Below are 20,851 nucleotides of genomic sequence, written 5' to 3'. Positions count from 1 at the left end.
AAAATCTCTACACTTAAAGAGGGGGTATTTACTTCTTTGGGGTACACGTAACATATTTAGATCACTATTTTATTCACCTTTTATTGTTTGAAAATGTTATATTTGCCACAAAAAAGTATTAAAATGCTTCCTCCCGTCCCTTTGTTTTTTGCGCTAAGGCAGGGGTTTCAAACTGGGTGAATATGAGCCTCTCCTTAGAGCTGGTTTAGTCCTCCCAGTGGTTTAGTCCTGGTTAAATCCTGGTTTAAACCTGGTTTAGTCTTGGTTTTAGTTCTGGTTTAGTTCTTGTTTAGTCCTGGTTTTAGACCTGATTTTAGTCCTGGTTTAGTCCTGATTTTAGTCCTGGTTTAGTCCTGGTTTTAGTTCTGATTCAGTCCTGTTTCAGTCCTGGTTTAGACCTGGCTGGTTTTAGTCCTGATTTTAATCCTGGTTTTAGTTCTGGTTTTAGTTCTGGTTTAGTCCTGGTTTAGACCTGGTTTTAGTCCTGGTTTAGTCCTGGTTCAGTCCTGGTTTAGTCCTGGTTTTAGTTCTGGTTTAGTCCTGGTTTAGACCTGGTTTTAGTCCTGGTTTAGTCCTGGTTTAGTCCTGGTTTAGTCCTGGTTTTCCTGGTTTGTTCTGGTTTATTCCTGGTTTAGACCTGATTTTAGTCCTGGTTCAGTCCTGGTTTAGTCCTGGTTTAGACTTGATTTTAGTCCTGGTTTAGACCTGGTTCTAGTCCTGATTTTAGTCCTGGTTTAGTCCTGATTCAGTCCTGGTTTAGTCCTGGTTTTAGTTCTGGTTTAGTCCTGGTTTAGACCTGATTTTAGTCCTGGTTTAGTCCTGGTTTTAGTTCTGGTTTCCTGGTTTAGTCCTGGTTTAGTCTGGTTTAGTCCTGGTTTAGTTTAGTCCTGGTTTTAGTTCTGGTTTTAGTTCTGGTTTAGTCCTGGTTTAGACCTGATTTTAGTCCCAATTTAGTCCTGGTTTATTCCTGGTACAGTCCTGGTTTAGACCTGGTTTAGACTTGATTTTAGTCCTGGTTTAGTCCTGGTTTTAGTTCTGGTTTAGTCCTGATTCAGTCCTGGTTCTGTCTGAGAGATCGCTAAATTATTTAAACCTTTTCTGGGATGATTTTTGATGAAGGAACAACATTATAACATGGTAGAAACCTAATAAAATAAAATAAAATAAAAACAGCACAATACCCCCTCTTTAACATCGTCTCATCACCCACCCCAAACCATGACATCACAAATTGAGTAGATTTTTTTTCCAGCTGTGACTCCTCCTACTTGATCTTGCTGTCTGGGGTCCCGGCGGGTTTGCTGGATTGACCTTTGACCTTGTTGTCGTAGGTGCCCTGGTGCCTGTAGGAGCTGACGTAGCCCGTGTTCTCCACCAGGTACTCGCGCCCCTCCCGCCCCCGGCCCCGCCCACTCCCGTCAAAACGCTCCTTGTGGGACCCCGTGTACCGGGACGTGTCGGTGAGACGGTCCACTGCGCCAGTTCTGTCCACTTTCTGAAAGAGATAAAAACATAATAAACAAAAAATAAGGTTCAAGGTTCAAGATTCTTTGTCATTCGAGCATCAGAGAGAAAAACATGACAGAACGAAATGTGTTCCTCGAGGCCCAGTGATTAAAAGAGATAAGAACAATAATAAATATTAGGGTTGGGCAAAAATAAAAAATATTAATCGCATTAATCGCTTGATTTTGAGTGTTATACGCAAAACCAATTGATGAATTAAAAAGCAGCGTTTAGCGCACTTTTATTGGAAATGTAAATGAACCCTCAGAGCCTTCAAGGTTTTCCGTGAAGGCTCAAGAAAAAAATATTGAATTAATTTTTTCAATACTTTTATTTTTATATATATATATTTTTTTCAATATGTTTTATTCAGTGAGTAATAAACACTGCACTAGTAATAATTTTTAGATCATTGTTTTAAACTTGGACTCATATTTCTTGGGAAACAAAGGGTTAATATAATGGAATGGAAATGGACCAATCACAGTTTTTCTTCCAGTGGTATCTGGGTAAATCAGTGACTCCCCCTGCAGCGCTGAACTAAACAAACACCTGCAGGAACTTCGGTGGCTGGAACGAAATTTGAGATTGACAGTTGTCTGAGCCAATCATATTTCACTGAGTTATGGGCGGGATCATATCACGAAATCTTCCGGACCTTCGTGAATACCCTGTAATAGCGTGATGTAAGTGAGACCTCAGTGACGAAAACCATACTGGATACCTCGATATGGATGGAGAAGAACGAGAAAGACCATTGAACTGGAGCCCGCAGAAGCTCAGAGCCCACGGCTGGTCCCGCGGAGACTCGGACAAGTTGCATCTCACGAGGTCAGAAAAAAAGTGAAAAAAGTGTAAAGATGTCAAACTTAAAGAAACGCTCGCCATGCACTTTTTCAAAATAAAAGCCATTGAGCATAGACATTTACAATAAAAAAAATAAAAAATTAAATTAAAACGGTGTTAATGACGTTAAAATTATTGTCGGCGATAATTAATTAATTAGTTAACGCAAAATTAAATGCGTTAACGTGCCCGGCCCTAATAAATACCATATTTTTCGGACTATAAGTCGCACATTTTTCATGGTTTGGGTGTTTCCTGGGATTTATACTCCAGTGCGACTTATATATTAAAATTCTTACTCTGACAGCTAACAGAGGGCGCTGTAGTTTTGTGTGTCAGTATCTGCTGCTCCTGTTCCTCCTGTACCACTGTCACTTCACTCTACTGCACATGTCTCCTGCAGAAAGAGCGTCTGTCCTGTCTGTATCATGTCAGTCGATCGCACCGTTACTTCTGTACCAATTTAAACAAACTTATAGAGACGACTGAGAAGACTGAACAAAAATGCCTCCAAAATGAAAATCATATTTTAAGGATTACAAGATGCAAGTAGTGAAATATTCAGCCGAAAACAATAATCGAGCAGCAGAAAGAAAGTTTGGAGTGAAATTGGTGGAAAGCAGGGATGGAGAACACAGCTTCACGGTAACCAGGACGGTGTGCCAGGCAACTTTCCTGAAAGTCACTGGATGAATCGACAAAGTCTGGACTTCAGTGACACCGAAACCATCCTGTCAGGATTCAGAAAGACCCAAATAATTGTCATTGGAACTGATACTGAGTCTGACGACAGCGACACAGAAGAGGAAGCGGCGCTCTGTTTACCTCTGGAGGTCGCGGAGTTGCTCAGAAGTGACACCGAGGATGAAGAATTGAATGGATTTAGTGATTTGGAGTGAGATGGAGAGTTTGTTAAACTTGTTCTGTTCTGTTGTTTATGTTATAGTTTATCTGAAGAACTGTTCATATGTGACGTTAACAGTCTGTTGTCTGTCGTCGTGTCCTCCAATGCTCATGAGGGACACTTTTAGGGCGTTTGAAGTTCACAATGGAGATCACATACAAGTCACATTTAAATGGAAATGTGAACAACCTTGCAAAAAAAATCAAATTTCACAAAAAAATCCAAATTGAGCATTAAGTCCTGCAGTCTGAACGTAGCTTAACTGTGAATGTTACCTTAACACTTTTTAGCTGGTAAAATCTGGTAAACATCTTTGGATGGTGAAAGTAAATAGTTTTCTATAAAATTCCTGTTCATGGGTGACATTTTGAGGACATTTGACCATTCAAAAGATTAGATTCTGCTTTAAATTGTTAGTTTCTATGGTACAAAGGTACATTCAAAGGTCCTGCATTATACAAAATGAATTGTTGTGAGCTTTAACCCTTGTTATAATGTTGTTTTAGCACCAAAAACATACCTGGAGTTGTGTTTTGTTTCATTCACACAGCCTAAATGTGCAGGGTTTGTGTGTTAAACATGTTTGAAAGAAATAAAACAAAACTCCAGGTGTGTTTTTGATGATAAAACAACATTATAGCAGATTAGAAAATAGAGTAACATGGGCTCTTTGATGAGACTGTAAAGAACAATGAATGTGTTTAGCTGAATTTGTATTTATCTGAAGAAAAACTAAGTAATTGAGAAAGGAATAAAATAATATATAATCAAATAAAAATGTAATGTAGTGTGGTAAAGCTCTTTCTCTGACCGTGACCCCAGCGTTGGCGGGCTCCTTCCCCTCGATGAGTTTGTAGACGGACTGAAGCGCCTCCTCTTTGCTCTGGTCTGGAAACCTCTTCTGACACAACATCTCCAGGGCCTTCTTAAAGTCTGCGTAGGACATCCCACGAGACGTCTTTGGTCTAAAAACACCGGGTCACAGCTGGATTTTAACTTCAGGCGTGTGAATACTGCGTGAAAGGGTTTGTGAGAAACTATAGGAACACTTTTTGTGGGTTTATCAAACATTTATAGTACTTTTTCTTGCTCATTATTTCACTCGTAGGAGCTAAAACCAGGGACAGCAGAATGGACTCACACAAGTTTGGAGAAGATGATGTCCGTGTCTGTGCTGGTCACGTGTTTCCCGTCGATGATCTTACAGTCTTTGCAGAGTTTGGCCCATTTCTGACCCGGCATCTCCGAGGACGCCCCGGCTTTGTGGTCCCCGTGCGCCGCGAACCTCCTGAAGGCCGCCAGCAGCTCGTCCACGTCAGAGCTCTTCGCCATCACGCTGAGATCTGAAAAACTGGAATACAACACAACGTGGAACAATATGAGCTATTTTGACTGTTCGACTTCAGTTCTCATTCAGGTTCAGGTTTAGTCCAGGTTACTCGTGTGTTCCAGGCAACAGGGAACTGCGATATTCACCACCTCCTACTTGAAAAAACGCCCTGGAACACTGGAAATTCTACTTGTGAACTGAGAGATGGTTTGAGGACTCGCACTTCACATAGGAGATAAACTGTGAAATATTATAACAATGATAACCTCAAAACCACATTTTTATAGTGATTAACAAACACATAAACCATGTACACATTTGATAGAGGTAGGGTGACCAGATTTTCAAAATAAAAAACTGGGACATCCCTGGTTTGGGTTGGTAATAATAAAACTGTGAAACGAGTGTATAATGGAGGAAAATTGTTTTGCACTTGGCACTAAAGTGAGACAGTACAGTCACATTTTCATTGTGTTTTGGTCATTTCTAAGCAGATTTTCTGTATTTTACTTCAACAAATGAAAATGTATGCCTCTCTTTACTCTTTACTCTTGGCAGAGATCAAATTGGTCAAAAACTGGGACACTTGGGACATTTCTTGTATAAAACTGGGACAAATCCAAATGGTTTTGGATAAATCTGCTGGGACAGGGGACAGAGAACTCAAAACTGGGACTGTCCCGGGTAAATAGGAAAGGCAGTCACCCTAGATCAGCAAAAGGTGAGACCTGCCTAGGTGCCAAAGAGTCACTGGGGAGGTGCAACACATGCGGACTAAACCAGGATTGATCCCAGGACTGAACCAGAACTGAACCAGGACTTGAGTGTCGGGACGGGCCTGGAGGTGCGCCTGCAGAGACTGTAGGGTGACTGCAGGTGAAAGGACCGGCGTAGAGCTCCGCTCCTCACGATGCCTGACCGCGCTTTGTGGACACCCTGCTCCACAGGCTCAAGGTTCTCCCTCTCTCTCATGTCCAAGATTAGTCCTTGTTTAGACCTGGTTTAGTCCTGGTTTAGTCCAGGTTTAGACCTGGTTTAGACCTGGTTTAGTCCTGGTTTAGACCTGGTTTAGACCTAGTTTAGTCCTGGTTTAGTCCTGGTTTAGTCCTGGTTTAGACCTGGTTTAGACCTGGTTTAGTCCTGGTTTAGTCCTGGTTTAGTCTCGGTGTCCTACTGATGTTCAGTGATGTTAAAAGTCGCCTGCATGAAGTTGGAAATTTTTGCTGTTGCAAATATCGTTTATGAATGCACTTTTAAAGAAAATATAAATACAATATTAAAAAAAAAATATATATATAATCAGGTTTTATTGAAACTCATCATTGGCAGGAACACAAAAGATGCATTTATCTCAAAGGCCTGTGTAGGAGGGCATATGGGATTTTGCGCGCGGGGGGGGGCTGCCCTAAACAGAGGTTAAATCTAATTATATACATACATCCCAGTGGAATGCAGTAGAAGTCCAGGATGGATCAGTTTAATGTGTTCTTTACGTTTGTCTGATCCTTCAGTGCTGTTTGGACCAGAGAGCACAGGGATCCATCTCCAGATCTGTGGCTCTGTCTGGAGCTGGAGGATTCAGATGTACGCTCAGATGTTTTGGATTGATGAAGGAAACCTGAGTACCCAGAGGAAACCAACAAAGACACAGCTTGAGGGGACAGTGCTATAGTAAGTAATTTGCCCATACGTAGAGTGTAATAGTGTCTCTGGAAATTGCAGGTTTTGTACGAAGCAGACTCAGGACAGAGTGGTGAGTCTGTGCTAGATTCCTGCTGACCATGTTTACGACTTCACCTCTCTGTGCTCACCTGCCCCACAAAGCTCCTGTGTCCCTGTTCTACAAACAAATGCCCCAAGAAACCAAACACTGCAGAAAATCAAAGCTCATTCTTACAGTTTCCATTTGTTGTATTGTTTTTGACCTGGAATTGTTCTGGTGTGGTCATGAGCTGATGTAGTCCGGGTTTAGTCCAAGTTAGATTCCCGGTGTGGTTGGTTTTGGGCTTCCTGGTGCCTACACTCTACACGCTCTAATCCTGCCATGGCCACGCTTTACCAGAAGTCACCAAACCTTTTTTCTCCGGGGGACACCTGACTGTGATGGGAGCCGGGGTCGGGTCATATAACAGAATTGTACCACCCTGATGACGCAAATTATATTACATATCAGATAAACTGCATGGTTCTTACACAAAAAAACCAACAAAAATAATCGTTCGTCCCCTGTTATTTGAAAACTCTGCACTCTCTGTCAAATTTTCTTTCTATAACACAAGACGTTTTGTTGTCCTTAACTGCACTACAGAACTTCGCGCATGCGTTGACGGTCACTGTTTGATCTCAAGCTTGTCAGGTGACGAAAATTCGGCAAAAAGTGTAACTACGTCATGTAATTATTTACACTGTTGGGCAAGTTACTTTAAAACTGTAATGCGTTATTTATTACTTATTACTGTCATTTCATAGTAATTTGTTACATTACAATATGACTGCATTTAAAATGTAAGGCATTACATTACTATTGCATTACTTTAAGTTACTCTCACCAAAATAACTGCGAAAAAGCTGAACTTTTGAGCCGTATATGGACTGAACCAGGACTAAACAAGGTCTAAACCAGGACTAAACCAGAGCTGAACCAGGACTAAACCAGGACTATAACAGGACTAACCTCAGACTGATTCCAGGACTGAAGTGGAGGACTAAACAAGAACTGAACTAGGACTAAAACAGGACTCACTGTCAGGACAGGCTCGAAGGTGACGCAGGAGAAAGGAGCGGCTCTGCTCCGCACCTCATGGAGGTAAGTGCGGCTGTCGCCCGATCGCTCTTTATGGACCCTGCTGCTCAGGCTCACGGTCCTGATTTCAGCAACTATTTGCGGGTACAAGACCCGGTGCAAAACTCTGCGTGTCCAGAAGTCCAACTTTTTGTGCGATGGTTTGCATCGTCCTCTGTCTTTTGGGTGTGAGCGCAGGAGCCTTTGTCGGTGCAGAACGTTTCGTCGACGTTGTGGATTTTGTCGGAGAGAAAACTTGCAGACATACAGCACTTCAGAAGCACACTGCTAGAGATTGAACATTTATTTAAATTTGGCAGCTGAACATATTCTGTACTGTACTGTACAGGAGACAGGAGTCCCTCAGCCGATCAGGACACAGCGGGAGGAACGCAATACGTGTTCATACACTAAAAACAAAAGGCATGCAAAATTGCACAAAAAAAAAAAATTCTAAAAATCAGCGAAACAGGGAGACCGTGAAAAGTGAATTGCGTTAGAGCGAGGGACGACTGTAAGCCAGGTCTAAACCAGAACCAGGTCTAAACCAGGTGACCCAGGTCTAAACCAGGTCTAAACAGCGTAGAGTTCTGGGTCGGTCCTTTCACCCGCGGTTAACTGAAGGTTTATCCGGCCGCGTCTCCGGCGTTTCACCGCTGCTGATTTCACGGTGATTTTAGCGAATTTCTATGAAGAAAGACCCACCACTTCAATCCAGGTTAAAAAAAGCATTGTAACGCGCGTTACTCACATTTGTACCGAGTAAAATATTAAAATTTTTCCCCCTGTAATGCCGTAACATTACTGCGTTACAGCAAAAATCAACGCATTACTGTAATACATTACTTTTATAATACATTACTCCCAACACTGATTATTTATTGAGGATTGCTTCATAGGGCCAGTACAAGTGGTGGGGGGCAGAGGGGATGGGGGTCGTGGAGGGCTGGAGTTGGCTTACGGGCGTTAGTTTGATGACCCCCGCTCTTTACCATCATCCATTAAGATCTGCTCACTGCTCCTGACAGGTTTAACTATAAATGCGTCAACAGGCAACATGGCGTCTGACTGAGAGCAGCAAAAGATCCTTCTTCGACTCCCTATGTGTTGGAGTTTGCATGTTCTTCCTGTGACCTGGTGGGCCCTCCATCAGCTCAAAACATGAACAATATGTCAAAATCCTCCAGCGAAGATAGTCCTGACCAAGACTAGTTCAAGATCTGGAGATGGTTTCGTGATTGCTGTGGCAGGTGCACAACGGCTCTGGTTGAAGGTGTTATGTAGAAACAGAGGGAGGACCCAAAATGCAGGACTGCTTTAAAGTATTTAATAACAAATCCATAAATCCCCCAAAAAATCCAAAACTTAAAACTAAACTGCCATGACATGAGACAAGATGAGACTCTGACAGAGACAATGGACCAACAAAGGGCAGAGAAGAACACAGTGTATCAATGCACACAGACACAGGTGAAACACATTGGGGGCGGCCAGGTTCAAACCAGACAAAGTTCATTGTTCAAAGTGAATAGTTCACGTTCATAGTTCACAATTTATTCAAAGTTCAGTTTTTTATATTTAGATGAGATCTGTAAATGAAAGGCTGCATTTTTCAAACTGACTTCTAGTTTACAACAACTTACAAGATCCACTGTTGGAAAAGTGACTTTAAAACTGTAATGTGTTATTTATGACTTGTTACTGTCATTTAAGTCATTTGTTTCATTAAATATTACAAAATGCAAACACACTACACACAAAAAAACAGATGCAGCGCAAAAGTTCAGCATTATACATATACATATGAACCAAGGAAAGGACTAAGGAAACCAGGTCTAAACCAGAAAACCAGGTCTAGAAACTGAATAACAGGAACCAGAAACCAGAAAACTAAAGCTAACCAGGTCTAAATCAGACTGAACCAGGTCTAAACCAGGAATAAACAACCAGGACTGAACCAGAATTGAACCAGGACTAAACCAGCCAGACTAAACCAGGTTAAACCAGGTCTAAACCAGGACTGAACCAGGACTAACCCTAAACCAGAACTCAACCAGGACTAAACAACTAAACAGGACCAACAGGACTAATCCTGGACTAACTTGGAATTAGGACCGCCCCTGAGAGACCCCGATCGATCGGGCGTCAGCTGCGTTTAGTTCGGTGGAGCGCGGACTTCTGCGTCGGTTCTTTCACTCAGGATCACGGTCTACGCGGGCGCACCTCGGCGTTTCACTGCTGCTGATACGCGGTGATTTTAGCAAGTTTGTATGAAGAAAAACCCCACCATTTCAATCCAGCATTATGACGCGCGTTCTGATATTACCAAGTAAAATAATACGCGCGTGTAGATTTCAGAAAATAGGATCCATGGATTGCTCCCGTCAAAATGCACAATATCATGTATTGTTGTATTTACCATCAGCACATTGTGCTCCTGGGCAGTTGTGTATCATGTGATCCACATACATTTTTGGATGCTTTGAAATTTACCTTTGAAATCCTTGTGTTTGCCGTGTGGTCAGCCTGTACATAAGGTAAATACAAGCAGCTAAACGCGACTTCTCAAGAGACACACAAGAGATGTTCCCTAAAGCTTGGAGTCGCCTCTCGCGTTGACACGCGAGTGGTTTCGCGAGGTGAAGTGCGAGCAGATCGTCACTCGTCAAATTCCGACGTTTTAACTAAAATGACGTTCAATGTCATTTGACAAATGAAGACAAAAAAGTTACACTTGTTCAAATGAACGTGTTCTTTTGACTCGTTCATGCACAACACTGGGCGGGGCAAACAATTCGAGACAGGAAGTAAAACTCAAAACTACAAGCAGACACGGCACATGTCAAAATAAAACATCAAAATGAGCAAATGCACTACAAACATGAACCAAGACAGAAGGATAAGAATGAATTTCCATCTCTCGAGGGGATAAAAGAACACCTTAGCCCACATGTGTCAAACATACAGCCCGGGGGCCAGATCCGGCCCTCCAAGACCTTTAATGTGGCCCTCGGCTGATTTTCCACTAAAATATTTTAATTATATTTCTTATTAAAATATTATTAATTTTCTGTGGTGCTTATCACAGCAGTGTCTCCCAGCGTCTCTGTACGTGGCCCCTCCCACCAGAGCAGCACAAATGAAGACTTGTCTCTCTCCAAACGCTCTTAAAGGACGATCGTTTGACTGTTGACCGTGACCCCCATCATGAAAAACATGAGAAAAGTGGAGCCAAGTGCAGGATTTTGCAACAAAAAATGACTTATTCCTATTTACATACAAGTTCATGTTAAAACATTGTGTTGAAATTGTATTTTTCTTAAAGTTTCAGGTTGTTCATAAATATATAAATATTTTGTAAAAAAAAAAAAAAAAAAAAAAAAAAAAAAAAAGAGTTCATCAATTAAAAAAAGATTTCTGTAATAGATTTGTGTTTCTCTGCACAAATAGTTGAACTTATTGTTATTTTTGGAGTTTATATGACATGAGTTTTCTGATCCGGCCCCTTTGGATCAAAGTCGGTTGCATTCGGCCCCCGGACCAAAATGACTTTGACACCCCTGCCTTAGCCTAAGTGCAGATGAGTCATTTCTGGCCAAATAAGTCTAGTGGACAGTAGTAGGGATGTAACGATATCCAAATCTCTCAGTACGATACTATCACGATATGCATCTCTCGGTAAAATATTTATTGCGATATTTTGGAGAGGCTGATATAACTGTAGATAGGACACACTTCTGCTTTTAAAATACATTGACAAGATTCTGGTGTGGATTATTATTGTCAAAATTTCAAGAATTCAAGTAAAAAACATATTTCTTCATGTTGTCTGCACTGAAATGAATCATGGGATATGTAGTTTCCGATGTTTATAAGCTATTGCTACTATAAAACCATATATTTAAGCGAAAGGAACTTGTAATTCGATATATTGTGACAGCCCACGATGTCATTGTGAGACTTTTGACGATACGATATCACGATGTTTTGACTATTGTTAAATCCCTAGACAGTAGCTCAGTTGATTTGTTCAGTGTTCACTGGTTTGTTGAGTGTTTCTTCACTGATATGAAGGTTGACGGTTTGAATCTCGTTCTTGACAAACATCACTGGTACAGTTCTGCTGACTTGATGAACACTGTCTTTGTGTCCTTGGTAGGAGTGTGCAAAAATATTAAAATATCAATATATCGTATCATTTAATCTGATGATACAGTATCGATATTGTGGTCTGATGTATCAATATATCGCCAAGAGTATTTTTTGGTAAATTTAACTAAACTTTTTTGTTACAGCGCTACAGTTTTGTTGCTTGTTCAGAGGAAAGAAACTCGTTTATGCGACACATTTAACATTTTCACTGTTTTGATGATTAAAATGTTTGTGTTTCATTTGAACTTTGCACAAGAAATGGTTTAATAAAGACTTTTAGTATCACAGACATGATTTAGCCTTTATTTTTTCATATTAAATAGATTTGAAATATGTCGTATTGAACCAAAAGTGCATTGTATCGAGGTCTGTATCATATCGGCAACTTCTTAATGATACCCAGCCCTAGTCCTTGGGCAAGACGCTTAACCCACTTCACCCCAGTGTCTGTGTCCACTGGTGTGTGAGTGTGTAAGTGGTTTCTTGTTGTAAATCGCTCTGATCCTTGAAGGTGGAAAAGCTCTGTATAAAAAAACGTGATCATAAGAAGCCCACTTTGCTGTAAAAGTGCATCTAAAATTCTCCTTGGTAACGAAAACAGAGTTGTACATTTCATTATCATGATGACATTAGACAGTATTAGAACTAACTCGAATGTGTTCGTGAGTCAGAAGCAGCTGCTGTTCAGGTCACGACCCTGAAGGACACAGCTCCGTTTGAAGCGAGGCTTAAATCTGAACCACGAGACTCCGCCCAGGTTCAGAGATAAAACATTAGAGTCTTTGTTTACTGCAGGTGGAGACTTCATTAAGACAATCATCTTTGTTTAAGGAGAATAACAATGGTCAGATCCTGTTCAGATGTTTGTTTGTTTTTCATAATGTTGTAACGCTCCATGGAAACAGAGCGACTGGCTGGCACACATGGAGAACTTTTAACATCATATCATGGGATTTTAACCAAATCAGTAGAACAGCATGTGCAGTTCAAAGGACACAAATAAGACACTGTTGGATTGTGTGAAATTAGCTGTTTGTTTTTCCCGTATCCGTGGAAACCGTGCAAGAGGATAGTGAAGGAGTTTGCTGTGCATTTTTGAGATGCTGCAGGAGGGAGTGAGCGCCCCCTGGAGGCTGCGGTGATGCTGCAAGAAATACGGGGGAATACTTATAAATCCAATATTAATAACATTTTTCTACTCCAAAAGAAGGTTATTAGGATTATTAATCATGCAAATTACTCTGCACCAACAAATCCTCTTTTTGTTAAACTAAAAGTACTTAAGTTTTTTGATCTTGTCGACCTGAGTGCAGCTGCAGTGATGCACAAAGCCTAATCGTCTGCTTCCTCCATGTTTACAGGAGTTATTTGAGCAGAGAGAGAGTCAGTATAACATTAGAGCAGGGGTGTCAAACATACGGCCCAGGGGCCAGATCCAGGTATCTAAGACCTTTAATCTGGCCCTTGGCTGATTTTCTACTAAAATATTTTAATTATATTTTCTATTAAAATCTTGATAATTTTCTGCGGTGTTTATCATAGCAGCATCTCCAGCGTCTCTGTACGTGGCCCCTCCCACCAGAGCAGCACAAATAAAGACTTGTTTCTTTCCAAACGCTCTTAAAGGACGATCGTTTTGACTGTTGACCGTGACCCTCATCAACAAAATGTCAAAAATGAGAAAAGCGGACGCCTCCAAGAAAAATTGACTTATTTCCTATTTGTATACAAGTTAATGTTAAAACATTGTCTTGAAATTGCATTCTTCAAGTTTCAGGTTGTTCATAATATTACAATATTTTGTAAAAGAAAGAGTTCATCAATTAAAAAAGATTTCTGTAATAGATTTGCGTTTCTCTGCACAAATATTTGAACTTATTGTTATTTTTGGGTTATATATGATATGAGTTTTCTGCTCCGGCCCCTTTGGGATCAAAGTCGGTTGGATACGGCCCCCGGACCAAAATGAGTTTGAAACCCCTGCATTAGAGGAACAGATATCTTTAAAAAAAAAATGAAGATAAGAACTAAGAAAAAAAGTGATTGTATTTCTGTTAGAGGGGTGTGGAATAATCTGAGTGATGATTTAAAAAAGTCTAATACTGTAGAAGCCTTTAAAAAGGAGTATAAATTGTTGTTTTGAAAGATATAGAGCCCTGGAATGAATGAATTTGCATAAAATTTTGCTTGTTTTAATTTCTATTTTGTCTTTTATATTTACAGTAATGCCGGGCGTACACTGTGCGATATTTTCGGTCATGTCACTCAGCCCCAGCTCAAACTGTATGACCAAATCACAGGGTTTAAAAGTTCACAGCTCACGAATCATGTTCTCACACTATAAGTGTTCTGTTATGCATGAAGTCTTGTTTAAAAAATGTTTGAATGTATAATTCTCCTGTTTTTGTGTTTCTTGGATTTTGCTTGTGCATGGTGCCATCTGGTGGACACCTTTAGAACTGCACGCAGAGCACGTGTTTGATAAAAACTTTATTGAACGCAAGTAACAGTTGTAAACGTCAGACATGGCAGCCCGCAGTTGCCCTTTTTGAGTCCGCAGTTTCTTTGTTTTAAGGTTGCATCGCCGGTACTTATTTTCTACCAATGTTCGGCAACTTTGGTTATGATTATTTGCAGGTCCAGCTTTGTAGTGTTTTTGATGCTAGCCTTATAATGTGGTGGTTGTACGCGAACCACTCAGCTCTCGAGATGGCGTCGGTTAGCCTCCGGGGTGTGGATTTGCAACTTGTACTTGCTGTTGTGTGCCTTGTGTTTTGTGACTGTTGTAGACGTGTTGTAATGTTGTATTTTTTCTGCTCTGCAGTTTCACCTTCTTGAGCATCATTAAACCTGCTTAAAGACAATCACGTCTGTAGAGTCGTTGATGTGAGAGAAGTGTTATCGCCATAGTTACCGTTACGGCACAATAAGATCCGATGCTCACATAACGACCGGAGTTGTTGTTCTGGAAGTAGAAAACCACAAAGAAGAAAATTAGAAAACCACAGATGTGCGGAGACACAATGCTGATCCAGGCATAAAACAGACGCACTGCTTTGGCAATTTGTGCCATTCTCTGCGCAGACAAGCCCAAAAAGAAGAGGTGACGAATATGGTCAAAGAAATGGCTGCATAGATGTGGGCAGACATGGGCAGACATGGGCAGTACGGGTTGTCACTTCTTCAGAAAGAACTGGAGGTAAGTAGCATCAAGTTTTTCCCCAAACTTCTGTTCTGTGTTGCTCGATTAGCTGCGCCTCCATGTCCTGTGTCCAGAATACTCACCGGCACCATCGTCCTCCACAACCTCATATACTGCTTCCGCTTCTGTGTCCGCACATGCTCAGTCTGACAGATTCTGGTAAGTGGAACGACTTCAACAGAGCGAAACCCTCACGAGAGGCGACTGGATTTCAAACAAGTTTGATATTCTTGCGACGAATGCCGATCGGGAGCTGGCCGTGAGGTATTAATCGTTTCTTTTTACCCCATGTTGCTACAGGAAGCACGACACACGATGAAGTCAAAACTCGGCCCGATCCCCAAAACAGTCGCACAACTGAAAAATTGGCTCTAAAAGGGTCAAAAATCGCACAGTGTACGCCTGGTCTAAGGGTTACACGTTATAAGTACTTTTTACTTCAGACTAAACCCTTTCGGTCATGATCTATGGGATTGTAGTCTATGTTTTGTTTTGTTTTGTTTTGTAGTGTTGCAAAATGACTGAATAAACTACTACTACTACTACTACTACTACAAGACAAGACTACGAGACACAAAAGCCACTGAGAAATGCAAATAAAACCTGAATTTCCCTCAGAATTTGTAAAGTATCTATGCATCTATCTCTGTGTTTCTCGGCTTTTAATAAACTTCACATAGTTCGTATAGTTATAGTTACTTCATTTGATAGTTCTGGTTTGTTCTTTTGGCCTCGGTGGCACAGACTGGAGCAGGATGAGCTCACGGTTCTGCTGTAAACACACTCACAAATCAACTGTCTGTGAACCAAAGGAGCGGAATACACACACGGGTCAAAGTCTGCAGCGCAAACAGGAAGAGCCTAGATCCATTACTTAATCCTAAAAGATCTCATATGTTGCATCAATCTGGAATTTAAACGCATTTGTTTTACACTTAAGCAATGATTTTTTTTTATACACAGTGAAAGAACCAATCTGTTTGTAATTGAAAAAGTCAAATTTTGCTGATTCATAAACGGGAAGCAGACGAGTCAAGCAGTTTAAACATTGTTAGTTAGTTAGTTTATTTTCTTCGGTCAGTTAACATAATCACACATCATATAACAAGGTTTTAACACAAAAAATACACAGCAAAAAGTGGAGTGTTAAAATTGACTCTCACAGAATCAACTTTAACATTTTCTCAGAGTTTATATGAGTCCAATCTGTTCTAGAGTTAATTTAACATTATTGGAAATGTTAATTAAGTAACACTGGACCAAAGTTCCTGTTTAACCCCGAAATCAAGAGTTATATTAATGTTTTGAGAGTAAACAGATAACACTTTGTAGAGTAATTCAGAATTAGTTAAACAACACACAGAGGTGTTTTATTTTATTTTTTATTTTATTTGAGTTAATTTAAGATGAAATGATGTACAAAACTGGTTCAAACTGGTCTTCTCTCACAAGAGTTTGAAGTGGTGAATGGGAGGAGCCAAATTAACACTAAGAGAAGTTGAATTAACACTAAGAGAAGTTGAATTAACACTAGAGGAAGTTGAATTAACACTAGAGGAAGTTAAATTAACACTAAGAGAAGTTGAATTAACACTAGAGGAAGTTGAATTAACACTAAGATAAGTTGAATTAACACTAGAGGAAGTTGAATTAACACTAAGAGAAGTTGAATTAACACTAGAGGAAGTTGAATTAACACTAAGAGAAGTTGAATTAACACTAGAGGAAGTTGAATTAACACTAAGAGAAGTTGAATTAACACTAGAGGAAGTTGAATTAACACTAAGATAAGTTGAATTAACACTAGAGGAAGTTGAATTAACACTAAGAGAAGTTGAATTAACACTAAGAGGAAGTTGAATTAACACTAAGAGAAGTTGAATTAACACTAGAGGAAGTTGAATTAACACTAAGATAAGTTGAATTAACACTAGAGGAAGTTGAATTAACACTAAGAGAAGTTGAATTAACACTAGAGGAAGTTGAATTAACACTAAGAGAAGTTGAATTAACACTAAGAGAAGTTGAATTAACACTAGAGGAAGTTGAATTAACACTAGAGGAAGTTGAATTAACACTAAGAGGAAGTTGAATTAACACTAGAGGAAGTCGAATTAACACTAAGAGAAGTTGAAATTAACACTAAGAGGAAGTTGAATTAACACTAAGAGAAGTTGAATTAACACTAAGAGGAAGTTGAATTAACACTAAGAGAAGTTGAATTAACACTAAGGAAGTTGAATTAACACTAGAGGAAGTTGAATTAACACTAAGAGAAGTTGAATTAACACTAGAGGAAGTTGAATTAACACTAAGAGAAGTTGAATTAACACTAGAGGAAGTTGAATTAACACTAAGAGAAGTTGAATTAACACTAAGAGAAGTTGAATTAACACTAAGAAAGTTGAATTAACACTAGAGAAGTTGAATTAACACTAAGAGAGTTGAATTAACACTAAGAATTGAAGTTGAATTAACACTAGAGGAAGTTGAATTAACACTAAGAGAAGTTGAATTAACACTAGAGGAAGTTGAATTAACACTAAGAGAAGTTGAATTAACACTAGAGGAAGTTGAATTAACACTAAGAGAAGTTGAATTAACACTAAGAGAAGTTGAATTAACACTAAGAGAAGTTGAATTAACACTAGAGGAAGTTGAATTAACACTAAGAGAAGTTGAATTAACACTAAGAGAAGTTGAATTAACACTAGAGGAAGTTGAATTAACACTAAGAGAAGTTGAATTAACACTAGAGGAAGTTGAATTAACACTAAGAGAAGTTGAATTAACACTAGAGGAAGTTGAATTAACACTAAGAGAAGTTGAATTAACACTAGAGGAAGTTGAATTAACACTAAGAGAAGTTGAATTAACACTAAGAGAAGTTGAATTACTTAAGAGAATTAACACTAAGAGAAGTTGAATTAACACTAGAGGAAAGTTGAATTAACACTAAGAGAAGTTGAATTAACACTAAGGAAGAGAAAGTTGAATTAACACTAGAGGAAGTTGAATTAACACTAAGAGAAGTTGAATTAACACTAAGAGGTTGAATTAACACTAGAGAAGTTGAATTAACACTAAGAGAAGTTGAATTAACACTAGAGGAAGTTGAATTAACACTAAGATAAGTTGAATTAACACTAGAGGAAGTTGAATTAACACTAAGAAAAGTTGAATTAACCTCAACCACATCAACTCTGACAAATAACTCCAACTCAAACCCCCATTTAACTTTAAAATAGTTAAAATAACACTTTTGGTGTTAAAAACAACTCTAAAATATTTTATGCAAAAATTTTAACCCTCCAGTTTTTGCTGTGTACGGTTATTCTACAGACCGAAGGAGTTTAGGCTGAAGTTTAACACTTGTTTTGCCTAAACCTGTTCACATATAAAGCAGGATACAAGACGGCAGAACTATTTAGAGAAAACAACAGAAAACGCATCTTTTATGAGCGCAGGAAAGAAAATATCCTTAAATCTTTTAGTATACACATACACAAAAGAGAACACAATCCAATATACGTCAATGATCACACACACACACAGACACACACACAGACAAACACACTGACCATGTACATATTTATACCTATTGGTTTATAAATACACTTAAATAAATACGGGCGCCAGTCACAAAAAAACTGTCATCTTGTCCTTAGACAAGACACTTCTGTCAGTCTGCCCCAGGGCAGCTGTGGCTACAACAGTAGTTTAACATCACTGGGTGTGGAGTAAAAAGAATAATGAATCTATAAATGCTCTGTAAAGCGTCTTTGTGACATATGTCTGTGAAAAGTGCTATAGAAATAAAGACTTATTTACTTAAATATATAAAGATAATTGAGGGTTACAGTTCAAGTTCCATGGGGTAAAATATGATTTATTGTATTTCTCTATAATTCTGGTCTTACATATATATTTTTTAATGTGTAAATTGTTTTAGAGCCTTTTGAAGTTTCAATTAACACCTCTGATGGAGACACATCGACTTTCCAGGCTGCTCCTCACATGAGTTTTATGAAAGAGGTTTTGTTATAGCAGATTTATAGATTGAACCGGCAACTTCAACCACGACTCCATTCACCCAAAACATGCACCACAGGTAAAAATCCTCCAACTAAAGTCTAGCACCAAGATCTGGAGATGGGAACCTGAGCACCCTGAGGAGACACCCCAGCAGCACTGAAGGATGGGTCAAATGTAGAGGACAAAAGTGCATTTGATAGAAGATTTGTCAGTAAATTTAACAGAAAAATATTTAATAAATCAACACAACTGTTCCATGTTTTCACTAAAGTCACTTTAGGTCATGCATCCTAATTTTTGTATTGTATTGTATTTTTTATTTTATTTTATTATTTTATTTATTTTATTTTTATTTTTATATTTTATTATTTATGTATTTATGTATTTATTTTTAACTACATGCATCTGCAACAAAGAGATCTAAAAAAATGAATACATAAATTAAGAAAGAATTTACATAACTTCTCTTTTTACAGATTTATTATTTTTTTTTTTTTAACTCCATGCATCTGCAATACATAGATCTAAAAAATGAATAAATAAATGACAAAAGAATTTACATAACTTCTCTTTTTTTTTTTTTTTTTTACAGATTTTCATGTTATTTTTTTATTTTATTTTTTTTCCCTCTGGTCACAAAATATTCCTCCAAAACAATTCTGCACTGGAACAATTGTCTTTGTTCTATTCATTATGCACAATAAAGTGGTAAACATTGCAGAAGAGTGATAGCAGTTTAGAAGTTTTTTGTTTTTTTTACTACAATCTAAACACATGCATACCAAAATCTTATTATAATCTGATTTCTGGACAATATAAGATTACTCAAATGACATAAAAACTGCAAGATCAGAAAGAAATTTGATCATTTTGCTTTTTATATTTCACTTAAATAATATTGTAACTCCAAAAATCTCACATTAATCAGATTTTGAGTGTAAATGTGGTAATAATTTCTGCAGAAGTAAAATCAAAATATACTTTCAAAATGGAGATACCTCTTTTTGCAGCTGAACTCTTCTAAAAAATTGCAGTAAAATGAGTTAATAATGAGTAAAATTCTATCCCCATCACAGTCCCCATGTGTCCTACCTGAGTGCGAGTCTGTGCTGAGCTCCAGCCTCTGTCCCATTGAAAAGCTCTTTAAAGCTCTGCTCTGTTATTGTGTGTTTACGCCGTCACCCAGAGACACTGTGTAACATCAGGGAGGGGCCGGGGCAGGAGCCGGGGCAGGAGCCGGGCCCGGGGCAGACTCCAGGCCGCTGTGGTGCAGTGGGCTGAACAGACGCCTGTGGACCAGAGGGTAACAGGTTAAATCCACGCCCCTGCACGCCGCACTCGCTGTGAAAATGGAAATCTAGCCAAGTTAGGATTGTTTGAATTGAGACATTTGTTATTGTGATTTGAGTAAATTTCACTTGACAAGTAAAACGATCTACCAGTGGAACCAGACTTTTTGTACTTAAAATATGAAAATACATCTTGTTACATTTAAGATAAGAAAAACAACAACTTTTTGCACTTAGAATAAGAAACAAAATCTAATATTGCTTGAATTAAGAAAAACACACTTATTCCATTGAGAGATAATTTTACTTGTCAAGTTAAATCGACTCAAATAAAGTCAGATGTTCTTAATTTAAGCCATTTCTTTTGCAGTGCTGTTGTTATTTTTAAGGTTAGAGTTGTCAAAAGTATCCACAATAACAAGAAAGTATGTGTTGAAGTTACTCAGCAGGTCATGTTGCAGGTCTGTGGAGAGGCGAGCATGCTCACATTAAAAAAATTCCATTCATCCTTATCTGGGGACATGTCACTGGGGCAGCAGTCTAAGCAGGGACTCCCAGACTTCCTTCAGCTCCTCCAGAGGGACCCCGAGGTGTTCCCAGGCCAGCCAAGAGACATAGTCTCTCCAGCATGTCCTGGGTCTTCCCCGGAGTCTCCTCCCGGTGGGACATGCCCGGAACATCTCTACCGGAACAGGAACCGTCACCTTATCGTGGTGGAGGGGTTTGAGCGCCCGAATGATCCCGGGAGCTACGATGTTGGGGGCTTCATCACCCAAGGCAAACAGGTCTTGGGGGACGGGTCAGA

General features: G+C 39.2%; 1 protein-coding gene across 1 annotated transcript; it reads right to left on the bottom strand.

Moving 5' to 3' along the window:
• Positions 1–1,264: 1,264 nt before the first annotated feature.
• On the bottom strand, positions 1,265–19,895 carry LOC110169041 (tubulin polymerization-promoting protein family member 3-like). Its single transcript, XM_020934543.1, has 4 exons — positions 19,850–19,895; positions 4,398–4,607; positions 4,068–4,221; positions 1,265–1,495 (listed from the first exon to the last, which is right to left on the bottom strand). Exons 2-4 carry the CDS (start codon positions 4,586–4,588, stop codon positions 1,265–1,267), a joined length of 576 nt encoding a protein of 191 aa, XP_020790202.1. The 5' UTR covers positions 4,589–4,607; positions 19,850–19,895.
• Between the last annotated feature and the right edge of the window lie 956 nt (positions 19,896–20,851).

This window comes from Boleophthalmus pectinirostris, unplaced genomic scaffold (genome assembly GCF_026225935.1).
Source record: "Boleophthalmus pectinirostris isolate CB_2022bp ecotype Guang Dong unplaced genomic scaffold, ASM2622593v1 HiC_scaffold_19, whole genome shotgun sequence".
Classification (NCBI taxonomy): domain Eukaryota; kingdom Metazoa; phylum Chordata; class Actinopteri; order Gobiiformes; family Gobiidae; genus Boleophthalmus; species Boleophthalmus pectinirostris.
This window is presented reverse-complemented; position numbering and strand designations above follow the sequence as displayed.

Bases quoted from the DNA above. Each gene is read 5' to 3' on its own strand.
- LOC110169041 (XM_020934543.1), bottom strand. From the start codon at position 4,588: ATGGCGAAGAGCTCTGACGTGGACGAGCTGCTGGCGGCCTTCAGGAGG. The intron at 4,222-4,397 runs GTGAGTCCATTC...CGGTGTTTTTAG, and splicing joins ATCATCTTCTCCAAACTTGT to ACCAAAGACGTCTCGTGGGA. The intron at 1,496-4,067 runs GTCAGAGAAAGA...TATCTCTTTCAG, and splicing joins CCGCCAACGCTGGGGTCACG to AAAGTGGACAGAACTGGCGC.